General features: G+C 50.5%; 1 protein-coding gene across 1 annotated transcript in view; it reads left to right on the plus strand.

Annotated features, from left to right (window-relative positions):
• Ksr2 (kinase suppressor of ras 2) overlaps positions 1–20,693 on the plus strand; it is a 357,219-nt gene that overhangs the window by 281,331 nt on the left and 55,195 nt on the right. The window contains exons 8-12 of the mRNA XM_058579886.1: positions 921–988; positions 3,770–3,888; positions 14,576–14,744; positions 18,533–18,574; positions 19,172–19,244. Of these exons, the coding sequence (XP_058435869.1) occupies positions 921–988; positions 3,770–3,888; positions 14,576–14,744; positions 18,533–18,574; positions 19,172–19,244 (471 nt within the window). The remainder of the gene's footprint in view (positions 1–920; positions 989–3,769; positions 3,889–14,575; positions 14,745–18,532; positions 18,575–19,171; positions 19,245–20,693) is intronic.

Here is a 20,693-nt window from a genome sequence, read left to right on the forward strand (position 1 = left end):
CCACTCATCCATCTACTCATCTATCCATCCATCCACCCATCTGTATCTATCCACATACCTATCTATCCATCCATCAACCCATCTATCTACACACCTATCTTTCAATCTACCCATCCATCCATCCATCCATCTACCAATCTATCTATCCACACACTTATCTATCCACCATCCATCCATTCAACCAACCACCTACCTATCCACCCATCCACATATCTATTTATCCATCCATCCATCCATCCACCTATCTATCAGTTCAGTATCCATCCATGCATCCATCCACCTATGTATCCATCTACTCACCCATCTACTCATCTATCCATCCATCCACCCACCCACCCATTTATCCATCTATCTACTCATCCATCCATCCACCCACCCATCTATCCATTCATCTATTTATCTGTCCATCCATCCATCCATCCACTCACCCATTTATCCATGTATCTACTCATCCATCCACCCACCCATCTATCCATTCTTCCATCTACCTATCTATTCATCTGTTCATCTGTCCATCCATCCATCCACCCACCAATCTATCCATTCACCTATCTATCTACTCATCCATCCACCTGTCAGTTCACTCATCCATCCATCCATCCACCTATCTATTCATCCTCTCATCCCTCTACTCATTCATCCATCTACCCATTTATCCACCAATCCACCTATCTATCCATCCATCCATCCATTCATCCTTCCAATTAGCCATTCATCCACTCATCCATTCATCCCTCCCTTCATCTGTTCACCTCTCCCTCCACTCCTCCATCTGTCTACCCACTCACCCATCCATACACTCACCCACCCATTCCTCCATCCATCTGTCCATCCTTCCTCTAATCCACTCACTCCTCCATCCTGTCCGTCAGTTCACCTGCCCACTCATCCACCCATCTCTCTCTCTCTCTCTTTCTCAGGTTAAAGTGCCACAACAAATGCACCAAAGAAGCCCCGCCCTGTCACCTCCTGATCATCCACCGGGGTGGTAAGTATTTAACCCTTGCTGCCCTGGGTGGGGGTGCTCCTACAGACCACCCAAAATAGCCACCCCACCTGGCATGATTCCAGACACCTTCTGCTTCCCGGGCACCTTCTTCCTGGCAGCTGTGTCCTTTATCCATGTTGTATGTCTGTCCTCCCTGTTCCTTGCTTTTATCCCGGTCCCTCTGATATTCAGCCCCCAGGTTCACCACCCCTGTCCTCACCTCCCACAATTTCTGTTCTCTTCTCCTTCCCCCAGCTCTGTTGCTCTTCCTTCCCTCTTGGAAACAGTGCTGGCGAGGGTTTGTCCATGATGTGCTCTCCACACTCAATCCTTTGGCCTTGCAGGAGTGTGCCTGGGGAGGGGTGTGACTCAGATCTGTTAGTTTGGGCCATCTGTATGTCACTCTCTGGGGCCCTGGGAGTGTCTAGACCAACCTGACCAGACCAGAAGGTTATTACCAGCCTTTCAGTGTTGCAAAAGCAAGACCAGTTTAGCTGGAAGAAAAGGCATTTCCCCTGCCTTCCAAGGACTCGATAGGGGCCAACTCTTTGCAAAGCCTGCTAGTCCAGTTTTTAAACTCCATTCCCCCAGTTCTTGCCCTTTGGAGTCGTTATCCTCGGACTCCATCATCCATATTGCAGTTCATCCCTGGGGGGACTCTCTAGGCCTGTGCTGACCAATAACGTAGCTCCCAACCACATCTGACTATTTAAGTTTAGATTAACTAAAATGACATTAAAATACAAATTTAATTACTCAGCCCCCACCAACCACACTTCAAGAGCTCTGCAGCCCCATGTGGCTGCTATATTGGATGGGGCAGATTGGAGCATTTTCCTCACTGCAGAAACTTCTCCTGGACTTCGTGGTCCAAACCCTTGCCATTCACAGCACAGTCCATGGAGCAGCAGCCTGGGATCACCTGGGAGCATTTTAGAAATGCACCATTTCTGGCCCCACCCCACACCTACTGAATCAGAATCCACATTTGCAATAGTATTTGGAAGGCATCTCCGTGTCCTTTAAAGTTGAAAAGTGTTGCTCATGAACAGGAGTTGCATGAAAACTTGGAGGCGTGCAAGGGCCAAGCTAGCATCCTACATAAGAGGAGCTAGCCACCTGGGGCCATGGCAGCTGGAAAGCCTGGGTGCGTGCTGTCTGGAGCGTGGCCACTCCAGCACAGTGCAGACCTGTATTGCCAGAGCCTTAGATGTTTCAAACCAAAGCCCAGAGAGAGAGGTTTATGGGCCGTATTCTTATTTGTAACTGTTAGCAACTCATTAAATATTTAAAATTCTTTCTGGCTGCATCTTGGCCACCACCCCATGTAGACATTGAGCAGCACCTTAGAGCCACCAGGAAGCGACTTTCAGGTACAGCAAGCTGCTAATCTGATCTTTTCTCCTCATTCTCCCATATCCCTGGCCTTGGTTAGAGCATGCTCAGGGGAAGCTGCCTAATTTTAGAAGAAATCCAAGGGAAACTTAAAGAAGGAGGCAAATTGCTACCCAAAGCAGTCTCGATGCCAACAGGCAGTTGGTTTTTGATGATCTTTGCAACATTGATCTCCTGGAAGAGAGAGAAGCAAAGGAACAGAATTGAACTTTCTTCTCCTTCCCCTCCCCACATCCTTAATTAAGAACCATCTGTTCCTGGAGTAACTGGGTGCACTCAGTGAGGCTATTTTGAAACCTGAATCCTCACAGCCCTTGAGCTCCTAGGCTTGGGGGTCAGCTTCCTTGGGGAATTCTCCTCCCACCCAATTCCTCTGCATGGTGGGTCCTGCTGGAGCCCCATGGACTCCCACGTGGAGGCGAGACCCAACCTGCTGGAAGGTGACCTGCGCTCAGAGGCTGGCATTTGAAGAAAGGCTCCCTCCCACCCACCCACCTTCACGGTCATGCCCCTTGTGTTCCAAGACCACAGGCACAAGCAAACTGAACTTTCTAGAAGTTGGCCAGTTTCTTCCTTCTCCCCATTGTTGGGGGGAAGTAGAAAATAGTCTGTTTCCATGGTGATGACAGCTCAGGCTGAGCAGAGAAATTACATCCCTGGGTCAGTGCTTTAACTTCTCCACCCGCTCCCCTCCCCACCAGCCCTGGCGCCCTCGCAACTAACAGAGAGCCACTGCCAGGCACCCGGTTCTCATTCTTCGATTCTCCCTGTTGTCCCTCACCAAAGGGGAGAGGGGACTGATGATGTGATCTGGAGTCAGACGCATTTATTGAGCATTGCTTGTATGCTCAGCTTCCTGTGTGGCTTTGGGCGTGATCCCAGGGGGTGCTGGGCGAGCTGAGTCTTTCTTTTAGGGTTCCGTGGTTATTGGGACAAAGGATGGACGTGCAACAGGCTGCTCAGTCCTGCTAAACCCAGAAAGTAACAAAAGGTGATTCTAACACGACGCTCAGAGAATGCAGGGACAGCGGTCTCATGAGCTTGTCTGTGAATCATAGGCCCCGAGACATCAGGACCTTCTTGTATTTTAAGGGAGGTTCAATTCTGAGATGAGTGTCAATATGAAACAGTGGTGGTGTGGGTGGAAAAAAAGAACTTAATAGCTTGGGGGGGGTTTGATAATCATTTTTATTGCCAAGAGTCATGAATTGACAATGCAAAGAGTTGAGGAACCTCAGAGAGCACCCAGATCTTATCACAGTGACTGTCACTTCCACTGTTGGGGCGGGTCCTCGAGGTGGGTGCTCAACTCTGCTCTCCTGGCATGATCAAAACCAAAGTGATACTTAAACTCTCAAATCATTGCTTTTACCCCTACGGATCCAGCAAGGTTGGTCCGGACAGAGTCGGTCCCGTGTGACATCAACAACCCTGTCCGGAAGCCACCTCGGTATTCGGACCTGCACATCAGTCAGACTCTCCCCAAAACCAACAAAATCAACAAGGTGAGGCTGGGCATCGGCTGGGAGGGGCATGTGGGGTATGTGGGGCTGGCACTACCAGGTGGTGGGCAGGAGAGAGGATGGGTTGACCCGGGACTGCGGCACACACCTGGCAGCTCGTGTGGGCGCTAGGGCTTGGGTGGAGGGGCATCCAGCAATCCGCAGAGATGCACAAGCCAGGAGTCTGTCTAATTTAAAGAGCGGACACAGGGAACCGGATGAATGCGTGTGCAGGGATGGGACACCAGGCATGGGAGCGGAAGCCACCAGGGAGCTTCCCCGGCGGCTCAGATCCTGCCTGTTCTGCTCCGAGAGACGTCTCCCCATCTGCCCGGATGAGCTGCACAGATGGTTCCTGGCTTTCTGAGCATCTGTTGGACTAAGGGCAGGGCATCTGGTCCTCAGCTTCTGGTGGAGACTGGTGGGCGGAGATCTGTAGGGGCCCTGAGCTGTGAGCAGTGGCCAGTTAGCTGGCTTTCCTTCTACAGGAGGCTCGTCAAGAGTGGGCCCCTCTGGACCCTTTCCCTTCCTGCCTTGTGTTTGAAGTGGGTAAAGAGCGAATCAGCCTGGAGACGGGGGGAGGTCATGGGTTTGAGTCAGGTCCCGGCTGAGCATCTGGATGGCGGTGGACCTTCCGGTCTGACTTCTTGGGAAGACTAGAGAGGGATGGCCCCTCCCCAGTCCACACAGCAGCCAGAGTGATTCTTCATGTAATTGGAACCTCGTCACTCTGTGCTGAAATGCCATCCAATGGCTTTCTATGGCTTTCAGAAAACAAATCAGATTCTCCACTGCAGCCCACACATCCCTGCAGAATTGGGTCCCTCCCCCATCTCTGATCTCTCCCTCCATGCTTCCTCGCCAAACCCAGATGTCTGTTTGCTCTCACACCCTCATCCACAGTTTTTACTCCTAGAGCTCAGAGCCATTCACCATCTGGCTCCTTGTGACATCAATCTAGCAGATAAGTGACCTTGGCCTCTAGAGTCAGGAAAACCTGGCATCCAGCCTTGGCTTCCTTGACCTACTGGCTGTGAAAGTTTGGACAAGTAATTTAAACTCTCTGGCCCACAGTTTTTCTATGTGTAAAATGGGGGTGGTTCCGTTATCGGCAGTTGCCCTGCAAGCTACCCCAACCTTAGTTTATAACAGCGTTCTGGTATGATGCTCCAAATCTGTGGGTTTGGAACTGGGATAGACCATAAAGGGACAAGAGTGTCTCTGCTCTGTGATGTCCAGGGATTCAACTGAGAAAACTCCTGTATTGGCACATTATAGCTCACAGGTCAAGTCTAGCCCACCATCTGATATTTTAATAAATCATATTGGGACATAGCCACCCTTAGATTGTCTGTGACTGCCTTGGTACTACTGCAATCACAGAGTTAAGAGGTCATGACAGGAATGGTGTGGACTGTGAAGCCTGACATATTTACTGTGAGGTTCTTTTTTTTTTTAAAGAGAGAGAGAATTTTTTAATATTTATTTTTTAGTTTTTGGTGGACACAACATCTTTATTTTATTTGTATGTGGTGCTGAGGATCGAACCCAACACCCCGAGCACTCCAGGCAAGCACGTTACCACTTGAGCCACATCCCCAGCCCAACTGTGAGGTTCTTTACAGAAAAAGTTTACTGACCTCTGATATGAGCTGGAGGTTTCTTCACTCACATGTCTGGTGCCTGGCTGGAGAAGTCAAAGTCTGGGCTCAGCAGAGAGATTGAGTAGCGTACCCGCGTGTGGACCTGCCTTGTGGCTTGGGCTTCCTCCCAATATGGCTGCTTCCAAGCCGTTGTGTTTCCTCTATGGCAGCTCATAGCTTGAAGAGCAGCCAAATTAGCAAGTGAGGTGGGACTTTGGCAGTGTCACTTCTGTTGTGCTTTACTCATAGAAGCAGTCCACGTCTGTTCAGTTTCAAGGGAAGGAGACAGAGAGCCCAACTCTGGATGGAACAGTCCAAGCTTATAAGGATTTGTATCCATGTTTTAAAATGCCCTGGATGTGCAATAAGAGCACCAGTCTCAGAGTTATTGTGGAGCTGAAGTGAAATAGTTGATGTTTAAATACACTTGATAGAGTTGCTGGCATAAAGTGCCGAGGAAATTCTAGCTAGGACGACCAGCTTAAGTCCTGAGGCCCTCGATCAAAATGCCAGGCTGGATCCCCTTTTCCTTTGTCATTTTCAAAAGATGATAGGTCTCCAAGATGGGGTGCATCTCAGTGGTAGAGCTCTCTCCTGACATGCATGAAGCTCTGGTCCCACCCCAGCACTGCAGAATGAATAAATAAATAAGCAGAAAATATAGGTCTCTAAAATAAGTAATCACACATCTCTTAGGCCAACTTTCCTCATGTGACATCTTGAGGAGGAGGAGCCATCTCAAGATCTTGCCCTCTGGCCTCAAAGGCACTGGAGCCTCTAGATGTCCAAAAGAACAAAGCTCAGGTCAGACAGATGAGTGACTGTGACATTGTCTGTCAGCAGGAGAATTTGATAAAGGAAATAGATTAACCTCTGTTTAAGAGGCAGCTTTGACATGAAGGTAGACAGGACCTGTGACAAGGCTGGGTTACCCCCCACCCACACATGCACCCCTTCCTCTTCTCCCTGGCTTTGTGCAGATTCTTTTTGTCAGCTAATGATGTGGTTAGTGTAATAAATTCCTGGGCCAATTTTGTCTGACGATTTCCTTTTCATTGCTCTTGGTTTCTTCTGTGTGGCTCAGTCCATCCAGGATCACAGAGGCCTTGTCTCTTTTACCTCGTGCAGAGGCGAGAATGTGGATTTTGGAGTCAGAAAACCCAGGCTCACAGCTCAGCCCTTTAACTTTCTGTGTGACTATGGGCAGGCCATTTCAAGGTCTGTCCCCTCTGTAAAATGGGCATACAATGGGAGTTATTAGTGGGTTGTAGGGGAAATTAGATGTGTGATATGATAAAGGAGTGAGTCCAACTCAGATACCCAGGACATGGAAGTGGCTGGATGATGAAGACAGAAGAGGATGAGGAAGAGTAACAAAAGAAATGGGGAGAAGGAAGGGGAGTGAGGCAGAAAATGAAGAAGTAGAAAAAGAGGAGAGGAATAAGGCAGGAGGAGGAAGAGGAAGAAAATGAAGAGGAAGAGAAAAGGAAGGAGAAGGAGGAAAGGAGAAAGAAGAGGAAGTGCTGGAGGAGATGGAAGAGGACGGGGACTTGAGATGTGAAGAATGAAGAAGGATGGAGGAGTTGGGGAAAGATGGAGGAGATGGGAAGGATGGAGGAGATAGGGAAGGATGGAGGAGATGGGGAAGGATGGAGGAGATGGAGGAGTTGGGGAAAGATGGAGGAGATGTGAAGGATGGAGGAGATGGGGAAGGATGGAGGAGATGGGGAAGGATGGAGGAGATGGAGGAGTTGGGGAAGGATGGAGGAGATGTGAAGGATGGAGGAGATGGGGAAGGATGGAGGAGATGGGAAGGATGGAGGAGATGGGGAAGGATGGAGGGGATGGAGGAGATGGAGGAGATGAGGAAGGATGGAGGAGATGGGAAGGATGGAGGAGATGGGAAGGATGGAGGAGATGGAGGAGGTGAGGAAGGATGGAGGAGATGGAGAAGGATAGAGGAGATGGGAAGGATGGAGGAGGTGGAGGAGGTGAGGAAGGATGGAGGAGATGGGAAGGATGGAGGGGATGGAGAAGGATGGAGGAGATGGGAAGGATGGAGTAGATAGGGAAAGATGGAGGAGATGGGGAAGGATGGAGGAGATGGGGAAGGATGGAGGAGATGGAGGAGTTGGGGAAGGATGGAGGAGATGTGAAGGATGGAGGAGATGGGGAAGGATGGAGGAGATGGGAAGGATGGAGGAGATGGGGAAGGATGGAGGGGATGGAGGAGATGGAGGAGATGAGGAAGGATGGAGGAGATGGGAAGGATGGAGGAGATGGGAAGGATGGAGGAGATGGAGGAGGTGAGGAAGGATGGAGGAGATGGAGAAGGATAGAGGAGATGGGAAGGATGGAGGAGGTGGAGGAGGTGAGGAAGGATGGAGGAGATGGGAAGGATGGAGGGGATGGAGAAGGATGGAGGAGATGGGAAGGATGGAGTAGATAGGGAAAGATGGAGGAGATGGGGAAGGATGGAGGAGATGGGGAAGGATGGAGGACAGGAGGAGATGAGGAAGGATGGAGGAGATGGAGAAGGAAGGAGGAGATGGAAGAGATGAGGAAGGATGGAGGAGATGGAGAAGGAAGGAGGAGATGGAAGAGATGAGGAAGGATGGAGGATATGGGAAGGATGGAGGAGATAGGGAAGGATGGAGGAGATGGGGAAGGATGGAGGAGATGGGGAAGCATGGAGGAGATGGGAAGGATGGAGGAGATGGGGAAGGATGGAGGAGATGGGGAAGGATGGAGGAGATGGGGAAGGATGGAGGAGATGCGGAAAGATGGAGGAGATGGAGAAGGATGGAGGAGATGGAGGAGATGAGGAAGGATGGAGGAGATGGAGAAGGAAGGAGGAGATGGAGGAGATGAGGAAGGATGGAGGAGATGGAGAAGGAAGGAGGAGATGGAGGAGATGAGGAAGGATGGAGGATATGGAGAAGGATGGAGGAGATGGGGAAGGATGGAGGAGATGGAGGAGATGAGGAAGGATGGAGGATATGGAGAAGGATGGAGGAGATGGAGAAGGATGGAGGATATGGAGAAGGATGGAGGATATGGGGAAGGATGGAGGAGATGGGGAAGGATGGAGGAGATGGGGAAGGATGGAGGATATGGAGAAGGATGGAGGAGATGGGAAGGATGGAGGAGATGGGAAGGATGGAGGAGATGGGGAAGGATGGAGCAGATGGGGAAGGATGGAGGAGATGGGGAAGGATGGAGGAGATGGGGAAGGATGGAGGAGATGGAGAAGATGAGGAAGGATGGAGGAGATGGAGAAGGAAGGAGGAGATGGAGGAGATGGGGAAGGATGGAGGATATGGGAAGGATGGAGGAGATAGGGAAGGATGGAGGAGATGGGGAAGGATGGAGGAGATGGGGAAGGAAGGAGGAGATGGAGGAGATGAGGAAGGATGGAGGAGATGGGGAAGGATGGAGGAGATAGGGAAAGATGGAGGAGGATAAAGGAGATAGAAGAAGAGGAGGTAATGGAGGAACTGAAGGACAGTGGAGGAGAAGCAGTAGCAATTGCATCAGCCAGCACCTTAGGAGACCAATCTAAGACCCTTGTCCCTCTGCCTCAAGCCATCAAAGATGCCATCTGCAGTGGTGGCGGAGGCTGGAGCTGTCTCACTGTGGTCAGGCTGTTTGAAGGGGCTGCATGGTGGCTTGCTAGGGACAGAGACCTGCCTAGGCCACACTCAGGAAAATGAGTTGTCTGTTGTAAGGAAGGACACGGGCAAGGAAGGGTGGGTCATCTCCCTGGAGGAGCTGGCCTTACGGAACTAGACGTGGAGGACGGCCTGGGTCAGGCGGGTTCCAGGTCATCACTCCGGTCCCTCATGAGCACTCCTCAGGTGGTCTTCCTGTTCTGCTCTGTCCATTGCTCTTGCCTGGCTTCGTCTTTCTCTAGTGTCACCCTTTCTCTCAGTCATTGCTGCTCCTCGTACCTGCAGCTTGTTGGCTCTCTGGTGTGGGGAACCTGTGTTCCCAATCTCCCCTCTCCTCAATCTTTACTCCTGTGTCTTCTGCTACTTTCCTTGTTGGCCCAAGTCATCATGTCATTCCGTATCACAGGTTAATGACCAGGTGCCATCATGGTCCCATGTTGGGAGTGGGCTATCAGAGGTCACAGGACAAATATGTCTGCTTCTTGAGGACAGTCCATTCAGCCAAAACCGTGAGGTGAGAGGACGAGGACAGTGTCTTTAGGGAACGTCCCTGGAAGAACAGTTACATCTCACCACGTCCCACTCAGTGCTTCTCGGGGTAACATGGGAACCTGGGAGATGAACATCCTTCTAGCTGATTCCCAGATCAGATGTGAGTTTCTTGCTCCTTGGTACAAACTTGTGTGTCTGCCTCAGGGCTGCGAGTTGGGACCTGGGTCACTAACTGTGTGACTCCAGCCAGCCATTTCCTCTTCATACACCTCAGCATCCCCACCTACAGAATGAAGGGGACAGACTGGATGACCTCTGAGAGATGTTTCCATCTCTTACCTGTGTTCAGAAGAGGGACATGCCATCCGCCTTTCCCTGCATGACCTGGTAAAGTTCAAGTTCCCCTCTGATGGAACACAACCTCCCACTGCTGGTCCCTCTGGGGCAGAGACCTGGGTCTGACCTGCAGAAGGAATTCCCCCTCCTATGGAAGCAATTCTGCCAGGGAAAGTGAGCACCAGACTATCGACAAGTCTGTTTATTCCCATCAGCCCCGAGCTATCGACGTGATCAAAACCTGATTCCTGTCCTCAGAAGGTAGAGATGATTCCTTCCCCCAGAAAGACAGCTCTGCCACTACCCTGCCCCTTGATGGACTGATTGGTTTGCTCATTCATCCACATAGCATTAATCAGCCCCTCCCCATGATGTGTTGTTTCTGTGCTGAGTTCTGCAGATTCCAAGACGAATGATTCGCCCAGTCTAGTGGGAAGAGATGGACCTTCCTCTTCTCTCTCTCTCTCTCTCTCTCTCTCTCTCTCTCTCTCTCTCTCTCTCTCTCTCTCCCTCTCTCTCCTTCTCTATCCCTCCAAACCCTTTTTTCCTTTCTTTCTTCCTTTATCCACATGCATTTATTGAGGGCCTACTATGTGTCTGGCACTTTGCTAAGTGCTGAGAACAGAGATGAAGATAATATGGTGCCTGTCCTCAGTGAGCTCCTCGTCTAGACGAAGACAATCTGAGAAGTGACCACGTAGAAGCAACCATGGAAGCAGGACATTGTGCATGGCTGATGGGGACAATGTACCTTACCTGGCGGGGTGGGGAGGTCAGGTTAGCTTCTCAAGGAAAAGAGATCTGAATTGCATTTTGAAGAAGGAAGGGACATCTTCCAGGCAGAGCAGGACGGGGCTGAACAGACGTTCCAAGTAGAGATGGCAGTGTGTCCTATGCCCTGGAGATATGGAAGGGCCTGTTTTATGTTGGGAACCGTGGGCCATTTGATGTGACTGAAGTGGACATTCAGGAGTGTGGGAGTGACCATGAGATAGGAGAAGGTGACGTCAGCCCAGGTCCAGCCTGGATGTGTGTGTTTGGCTAAACATTTTCATCTGAATCTTGCATCTTTATTTGAGCAAGATCTGGACTCAGTTGCTATGCATGGGACACCAATTTTTAGCATAAGTCATCATGATTTTGTAACTACATAATGATCATCTTTGCGATCATCTGTGGAAACTTCTTGAAATCTGCCAGTCCACAAGTGGAAGTTCAAAGAGCAGAGGCTTCGGAGGGGGCCAGATGACCCATTCTGCTCCCCCCACTCCCTCATATGACATCATCAGCCTCTGACTTCCTTGAAGTACCTCACATGCCCCACTGGCCTGTGAGAGCCTCTCTCCAGGTCATAGCCCAACCACGTAAATCTTAGCTTCACGTGTCACTCAGACGGTATTGCACTTACACGGGTGTGGTCTTGAAAATGGAATTAGCTTTCCAGATAGAGCGAGAGGGCTGCCCTTCTGCTGCCATCAGATCAGAGTTACCTCCAAGGTAGCCTTTCCTGGGAGGTGGCTAGAATGAGCTAGAACATGATCTGCAACAGTAAACCTATGTCCAAGTGGTCAGGTGTCCCCTGCCTTACACTCAAATTGGCTTCTCCCCCACTGGGTCAGAGATCTTATGGGGGAGCCATTATCACAGGGAAAGTCTCAGAGTCTGGGAAAGCCAGCTGTACAGAGAGGAGGTGTGCATTTTTCTCATTACACAAGCAGAGGGTGAACCTCCACTTTCAAAGTCCTAAGTTTCCCCCCACCCACCCCCAGAGGTAACACCCAACTTGCAGATTTGTTGCCAGGATTAAATGAACTAACAGATTAAAAAGACTTCACAGTTTGGGGGAAGATGGACTTCTCCCTATTTCTCCCTCTAAGTGCAATGGAATTCCCTCGATATTATATATAAGTACATAATAAGGCAGCAGCTAGAGGTTCACAATGAGCCCCGTGAAACTCCTTTTGGCTTCATATATCCCAGACTGGGACTTGAAGAAGCTAGCATGGATGCCATTGGGCTCAAGACATAAACTTATAAGTTCAAATTTCTTAGCAATTCCCAAATATAGATAATGTCTACTCTCACCACTCCTGTTAGACTTAGTGCTGGAGGTTCTAGCCATCGCAAGAAGACAAGAAAAGAAAATGAAGAGAGGGGGCAGGGAGGGAGGGATATTCCAATTGAAAAGAAAACACTGTCCTTATCTGCAGATAACATCATTGTCTATGTAGGAAACCCCAAAGCATATACAAGAAGCAAAATAAAAAGAAACACGCCCTGGGATTAATAGAATGAATTGCCAGTTCAGCAATATAGCAAGACACAAAGTCAATATTCACAAAGTAGTTGTATTTCAGTCTGCTTGCAATTAACATATGGAAGCCTAAATTTAAAATACACCATTATAATTGCTCAATGAAATGAGAATAGAGATAAATTTAATAAAACATCCACAGAACTTGTATGCTAAAAACTGCAAAATTCTAGGGAAAGGAAACAAAGACCTATAGAAATGGAGGGATGTACTTTTGGGAATCAGGCTTTGTCCCCTATAAATATAAGACAAAGTCCTGACCCCGTGGATCTGTGAATGTGACCCTATTTGTAAAAAGGGTCTTTGCTGATGTAGTCTAGTTCAGATGATGTCAGAGTGGTGGTCCCTCACCCCAGTATGACTTTCACATCTATTAGAAAAGGAGAAGACAAACAGAGATCTACAGGAAAAGCACCATGTGACAAAAAAAGGTAGAGATTGGAATGTTGTAGCTACAAACCGGGTGATGCCAAGTACCGCAACCACCACCAGAGGTCAGGAGGAGGCAAGGAAGGGTCTACCTAAAGTCTCAGGGGGAGCTTGAGACATGGCTCTGCTAGGACCTGGGTTTCAGATGTGGAGCCTCTAGAAGTGTGAGAGAATACATTCATGTTTTTTTTTAAAGCCACTCCGTTGTTGATACTTTCTTACAATAGCCCTAGGAAATTAAAATATATACCATGTTCATGGATTGTAAGGTTCAACATAGTCAAGAAGTCAGTTCTCCCCAAAATTGCTACATGGGGTTAGTATAACTCGTACCAAAACCCCAGCGAGATTTGTTGTAGGTAAATACAAGACTGTCTAATAAAAGTTATATGAAAAGCCAAAGGAAGTAGAATAGAAAAAAAAAACCCACTTTTGAAAAGAGAATAAAATGGAAAAAAAAATTCTACCCCATTTCAAAGCTTCTTATACAGCTACAGTCATCAAAACCATAAAGCATATACAGATGGCAGATAAGCACATGAAAGATGTTCCGTGTCATTAGCCATTAGGTAAATGCAAATTAAATGCATAATGAGATACCACTACACTCTTATCAGAATAAAAAAAAAAGAGAAATGGTGACGAAGCTAAACCCTGGTTAGGATACTGAGAAAATCAGGGATTCGTGGCCTGTGGGTGCAAAGCGGTGCAGCCCCTCTGGAGAACCATTTTTCCATTTTCTTTGAAAACTAATCATGTCATTACCACATTATCAAGAAATTGCACCCCTGAGCCTTTATTTCCAGTCCAATAAAAGCATGTTGTACTTAAAACCTGTGCAAAAATGTTTATAGCAACTTGGTCCACAATAGCCAATGACGGGTAGCAACTTAGTAGGTAGTGGTTAAACACACTGTGGTCCATCTATGTCACAGAACACCACTGAGCAATGGCAAAATGTCACCAGAAGTGCCTGCTGGAGTCTCGGTGGCCTCTGAGGTGGCCCCAGCAATCCTTGACGGTGACTTCCTCCCTCCCGTCTCCACCTCTATCTTCACCTGGCTTTGTCCTCTGTGCCTGTCCTCGCCTGTCCCTAATAAGGGTGTTTGTCATTGGATTTCATCCAGGCTGGTCCCTCCTGGAGACCCTTACCTTGATTACATCTGCAAAGACCCTTATTCCTAATACGATTGGATTCTGAATTTCGGAGTGACCTGTCTTTGGGGGATGGGGACACCATTCTCTCCACGACATCGTCCTCTTAACCTGCCCCCCAAGGCCATCTGAGGATGCACACTTGGATCCTGTCTTTGCCTCACTGTGGAGCTGGTCTCCGGCAAGGAGAGGGGTGCAGATTCCAGCCAAGACGTGGGCAGAGATGCTGGAGGCTCTCGCTCCCGCTCTCTGCCGCTGTCGGGCTGCTGATTCTTTAATAAACACTCAGGAGGAGAGGTGTTAGGATGAGGAGTGTCTTCTGGGCACCTCCACATGGGGCTTTCCAGAATCAAAGAGGCACGGGGCACGTGGCTGTCACCTGTGTGGTTTTCATTACGCAACAACCCTTCACTCTGGGGTCCAAGCAGTGCCCAGGGGTTTGATTCCGGATGCCATTCCTTCCACAGCTGGATGCCAACTGGTAGAGCTGATGAAACAGCTGGGACCCTGGAGGGACCTGGGGACAGCAGAAAAGGGGCGGGAGTTGCTAAGGAACCTGGGGGGAGGGGCTCCTTCCTGCTCGGCTCACTCTTTCTGCTGTCTCTGATTCCCTGCCCGGTCCTGACCCCTGCCCTCTTTTCTCTCTGCAGGACCACATCCCTGTCCCTTACCAGCCAGACTCCAGCAGCAACCCCTCATCCACGACGTCGTCCACGCCGTCCTCACCAGCACCCCCGCTCCCTCCCAGCGCCACGCCGCCTTCTCCCCTGCACCCTTCCCCGCAGTGCACGAGGCAGCAGAAGAACTTCAACCTGCCAGGTACCTCCAGGCTCAGGGAGATGCCAGTCACAGAGCGTTGGTGGCGCAGAGGTGAAGGAGGGGTGGGGTCCATGCCAAGGCTGGGATGGGGCTGGTCCTTGCTGGAAGGCAGTGGGCTGATGACCAGAGAGGGCCAGGGAGGCTCATAGCAATGGTAAACCTTTTGCCATATGCAGGACGATCGTCATATGTGACCTTATTTACTCTTTAGAGGAACCAGGAGGGAGTATACAGGTCTATTTCAAAGATGAGGAAACTGAGGCACAGGGGGCTTCAGGGACTCTTAGAGATGGTCTTTTGGTCAACAGCACCCGGTAGCTTCCCCTAAGTTGCAGGGGGACCCTCTACTCTGGAACCAGTGGTTGTCCTATGAGTCAAGTGTGTTGAAACGGACAGCGTGATTCTTGGGGTCTGAGAGACACCCACCTGAGCAGGGCCGCCTTCTCCATCCACCCCGATGCCAGGACCCAGCTCTGAATGTGCAGCCTGGAGTCACTTGGATAAAACTCAAGGTGCCAGCGTGGCTGGTTCATTCTGGAGGCTGTGGAGGAGGCTGTACCTCTTGCCTTCCTTGGCCTCTGGAGGCTGGGCCTGTTCCTCTGTTGGGCCCTCACGGCCCAGCCATTACCACAGCTCCTCTGCATCTCTCTCTCACTCTGACCCTCTGCCCTCCCTCTTACAAGGACCTTGTAATTGACATTGAGCTCCTCCCGGTGAATCGGGACAGTGTCCCCATCCCAAGGCTCTTTTGCAAGTCCCTTTTGCCATCGAAGGTAATGTGTCCAGGGATCAGGGCAGGGACATCTTTTGGATGGGGACATTATTCTGTCCCCAACAATCTCTTATCATGGGGTCTGTGGCTCAGCAGGAGTGACAGGTGTGAACCAAGTCAATATAGGTGTGAAGGTTTGTCACCTACTTCTCCCCCCCACCCCTCTGTGGCTCCAGGGCCCCAACTCCTCTCTGACGCCAGGAAGCCAGGAGCAGCTTGGCTGCCCTGCTGCCCGCTCAGGTGTATCCCTGCTTCTGTGTGGTGACTTAGCCACAGAAGAGCAGGTCTCCTGGGACACTTTCTCTTCTCATCTTTTTTCAGCCATCAGGAACGAGATGTCCTGTGGCCCAGGGAAGGGTCAAGGCTGGGGTTGGCCCCGGGGCATGGAGGCATCTGGGGGGTGGCCCCTTGCCAGGCCAGGCCCTCAGACCTCCCAGACAGCTCTTGCGCCACAGCCCAGCCCCTCCTTCTTAGAGGAACTTGACCACCAGCTAATCTCTCCTGCAGACCCAGGATGCTCCCAGCCCCGTCAGAGCTCGGGGGAAAGAGATCAGCTAAGCCGCCCGAGAGGAGTTTGTCCTTTTTTTAATCTTGGCCTCTTGTTGGCAAAATGGCTGCGTGCCATCAGAAACCTAGGTTATGTAACGGGGGAAAATAAACAGCCCCTGGAGTCGAGTCCTGCAGGTTTGTGTCTCTTTGCGAGCTCTGCTCTGGAACCCGGAGTGAGTTGTTTGCTATTCTGGACACCCCGTTTTCCAGAGCCAAAATCCACCTGGACTTCAGCTCCCTGAAATCATCTGCAAATGGTCTAAGCTAAAAGTCACTGCTGTTTTCTCTGTGATCAAAGAGGCACAGATGTGTGTTGCCACGGGTGTGTGTTGCTCATGCGTGTGTGCACGGAGTTTGGGATCCTGAGACGCTGGGATTGACTCTCTGTCCTGAAGGAGCTTGTGAATCAGTTCCAACCCCTCGGGCTGTTTTATTTCCTTCCCCCAAACAAAGGACTTAGTGTGTGAAGCTATCTGATTGCCTTGATCATCGATCCTGCTCGTCCCTGAGTTGAGAGCTTTTTGAAGCGTCTGCTCGCTCAATGCAAATAACACATGCCTCCCTCAGGATCCTGGGGTTCCAGGACCCTCTTGAACATCCAGATGCATGGATGCCCAAGTGTCATATGTCCCATGGCTCAGTATCCGTGTGGCTCCTGCGCGCATTCTCTCATAGACTTTAAATGGTTTCTAGATGACTCATAATGCCTGATACAATGCAAACGCTGTGGGAATTGTGGTTCTGCTACGTTGCTTAGGGCATAATGACAAGGATAAAAGTCTGTACATGTTCAGTAATGTTCAGGACAGATGCCATTTATTTTCAAATATTTCCAATCCTGGATTAGTCACATCTATTGATGTGGGACCTCTGGGTGCCCGGGGGCTGACTGTTCTTATTTAGAACCTACGACATGCTCGTTGGGAACGAGGGTCCTAGCCCTGTGTGGAAAGGACTGTTATTGACCTTGTTTTGTGCAAGGAACCTGCAATGCACAGAGATTTGCTTTGGCTTTTGCAAGGAACCCACAGCAGAGACAGGATTCCATCCTGCAGGACCGCCTTCTTGACCCCAGGCTCAGAACCAGGGGGCTCAGAACCCCCAGGCTAACCCTCGGTGGGCCAGCTCTGAGGGGCAGCTCGTCGCTGGGCGTCATCAAACAGTTTCTGGAAGTGGATTTGGCAGTTCAGACTCATATCTAACCCCATATCTGTCCATTTCATTTATGAGGGCATCTAAAACTGTGTGACCTGCTCCCTATTCTCAGACACTGTACCCCAAAGAAATAAGAGGTAAATTAGAAACCTAGTATCTGGGGCTGGGGCTGCAGCTCAGTGACAGAGCACTTGCCTGGCATGTGGGGGGCACTGGGTTCAATTCTCAGCACCACATACAAATAAATAAAACAACGGTCCATTGACAACTAAAAAAAATGTATTAAAAAAAAAGAAAGTAAGGAACCTAGTATCTGAGCCCCCTGACCCCTGGTGAGTGGACCAAGGAGCGAAGGAATTGGTAGAGAATCAGCAGCACAGTCCCGGCCGTTTCTTGTACATAACTGTTTCCTAAGCACAGGTTTTACTTACGCTTGTGATAAGTAGAATAATGTCCCTCTCAGGAAAAAAAAAAAAAAAAAAGCCCCTGTCCTAATCCAGGATCTGCTACTGGACACGACAAAAAGGATCTTTGCCGATGTGATTAAGTCACAGATCTCGAGATGTCAGATTATCCTGGTGGCCCTACATGTAATCACAGCGATCCTTATCCCAGGGAGGCAGGAAGGTCACCGGCGGTAGAAAGTGATGTCAGGCACAAGCAGAGATTGGAAGGATGAGATTGGGAGCCCTCGGCCTCAAGCAGCTGGAGAAGCCGGGGGTCAGAGTCTCCAGGGATCCCCGAAAGAACAGAGCCCTCGATTTTAGCCCTTTAAGACTCACTCTGGCCTCGGGAGCTCCCCACTGGAAGAGGACCCACGCTGGGGTTGTTCTAATCCACGAGTTTGCAGTCATGTGCGACAGCAACGGAAAAGCAAAGGTCTTGGTGCTCAGTGTGGAAACTTAGAAAGCACGGGAACAGCAGGCATGCTGTTTCTTTTTTTTTTTTTTATTAAAGTCACGGTCATCATTCTGCCAAAAGGCAAAGAATTAATATTTTAGATTGTGGCTTTACAGACTCTGTTGTTTGTAATTATGCATTTAACAAAATACGGCTTTGTGTTTGGGACGACTGGCCAAGTGGGAGTGGTCTGGTTTTAGGGAGCGTGAGTGACCGGGGACATCGGACAGGGTGCTTAGAGTTCTGGTCTCCTCACACACGTTCATAATCCCCTGAAATTTGGGGTACCTGTGGAAGTGCTCTGGGGGGACAGAGACGTGGAGGACATGGGAGGAGCCCATCTTGGTACCTGGAGGGACTCTCACACTACTGTTCTCTCTCTCTCTCTCTCTCTCTCTCTCTCTCTGTCAAGCTTCTCACTACTACAAGTACAAGCAGCAGTTCATCTTCCCAGGTGAGTGTCGCGTTTGTGGGCGGCCCTGCCGACAGGCGGGAGCAGCTGCCGGGATGGGCAGAGGGGAATGGTGAGATGCACCCATGGAAGAGGTAGTGGGGGTCACCGCACCCCAGGATAATGGCTGGATGTGGAAGTGGACATCAGGGTGGGAGGTCTCAAGGGCATCAGGGGACCAAAGTGGTCCCCAACCACAGTGAAAAGTCTGAGAGGGTGATCTGCTGTGGAAGGCAGAGGAGGGGTCACGTAGCAGGGGAGGGATGGTCAGAGAGGCCCTTGCTGGAAGATGCCAGACCAACTGGCCCCCGGTCCCAAGGGAACTCAGGGAACTCAGGAGTGAGGGAGACTCAGAGGTGATCAACAGGCCTTCCTGGCTAGATGCTTAGGGGAAGCTGCCAGAGCAGCTCCCCAGACCACAGTGGTGGGCTATGTGCAGGGGGTCATCTCAGCGTGTAAAGTCCCAGTGGTTGAGGAAGGGACAAAGGGGATTGGCCGGCCCCCGGGACCCCGATGTGGTGAAGTGTTATTAGGAGTCCGGCCTCTGGGGGACACTCTGCATTCCATGTTTGGTTTCTGACGGTTGGATTTCACGCTCAGATGTAGTGCCGGTGCCAGAGACGCCAACCCGGGCGCCCCAGGTCATCCTGCATCCGGTGACTTCGAATCCAATGTAAGTAGAGCAGAGGCCACTGTCCCCTGCCCTGTGCTATGAAATCTGGGCCTTCAGTCTGCTCTGGTCTGGTCTCCTTCCTTCCTCTGGAATAGACGGGGCGGGGAGCGGGGGGGACACATGGCAGGACTCGGGCAGAGAGAAGGAAGGCCAGGACACACAGGCTGAGACGGAGAGGAGAGGGCGTCACCGCCACTAGCCAGCTCTGCCTGTGGCTCTGGCCCTCGTGGCAAGTAGGACCCTCAGGACCCCGGGACCCCACTTCCTGGGATTAGAAAGAACTTTTCTAAGGCAGAACGTTATGAAATGCACTTAATCTAGGTCATTGTCCCTCCCCCTTTAAAAAGTGTCACTTAGATTTATACGGGGGATCAGTAAGTGATGACCCAGGACACAAGTCCAACCTGTTGCTTGTTTTCACAAATAAAGTTTTATTGGCACCTAACCAGGCACATTTGTTGGCGGTGTCTTTCCCGCGGCTGCTTTCCCAGTAGGCAGCAGGGTTGAGTCCCTGTACAGAAGCCAGCCCTGTGGCCCTGTGGCTCTGTGGCCCTTGGCAGAAAAGGCTCGCCACCTCTGGTTTAGAGCCCGGTGGAAATAGCGCAGGCTCCATTCCTCCTTGGGCTCCGTGAGATATGCAGGGACCCAGCCTGGTTATCTTTCATGCTGTGACACCACTTTTTCCATATTGTTCCAGACTCTTCCTAGACGTTATTTTTTAATGACAGTGAAATGTCCTACCAACTCATTTCCATGACCCTGTCCCTTCTTCCTGAATTTCCATTGAGTCCTGTATTTCACTGCTGTAAACAACACTAGGATGAACATCCTCAGGTGCAGCCCCCTAGGGAGGCCGGCCCTCTCTGCAGGTGGCCTCTTCCCCCTTGGTCTCTTTGGCTGTGGCTGAAGTCTGCGGTGTCTGAGGATTGGGCCGGTTCCCAACATCCTTTTCTGCCTACTTGGTTTCTCTTCGGGCTCCTGAAGCTGCTCCATCCATTTGGACCTGCCTTAGGACATTGTTAAAGAACCAAATGGCACATCTCTGAAATCAAAGGAGCAGCAATTTGCCAGGGGACATTGTGCTGACACCTTGCTCCAGATCATTTTTCTGCAGCACAAAAACCAACTCCACCATTTGTGCAAGACGAGCTCCAGGTTATTAACTGAGGGTCAGGGAGTGTGTGGAGAGCAGAGTCAGGAGCTCCTGAGGTCCGCTTAGATGCATGGAGGGACGGGGACTCACTGTTCCCAGAGGGGACTCATCATACCACCCTAGCTGCGGGAGTCACGGTCTTAATGCAAAAGGAGGAGGTCCGCCAGGCACCCGGAGGGGGGACTCCAACTGCATTGTCCCACCCGGGGGCGCTGAGCTCCTAACCTGTCAGCTGTCACTGTGCAGTTTGACGGGGCCTTCCTAGGAGGCGCTATGAATAACTGGACAATGCACAC

Source organism: Marmota monax, unplaced genomic scaffold, assembly GCF_021218885.2.
Source record: "Marmota monax isolate L192 unplaced genomic scaffold, Marmota_monax_Labrador192_F-V1.1 WCK01_AAM20220418_F8-fsc00092, whole genome shotgun sequence".
Classification (NCBI taxonomy): Eukaryota; Metazoa; Chordata; class Mammalia; order Rodentia; family Sciuridae; genus Marmota; species Marmota monax.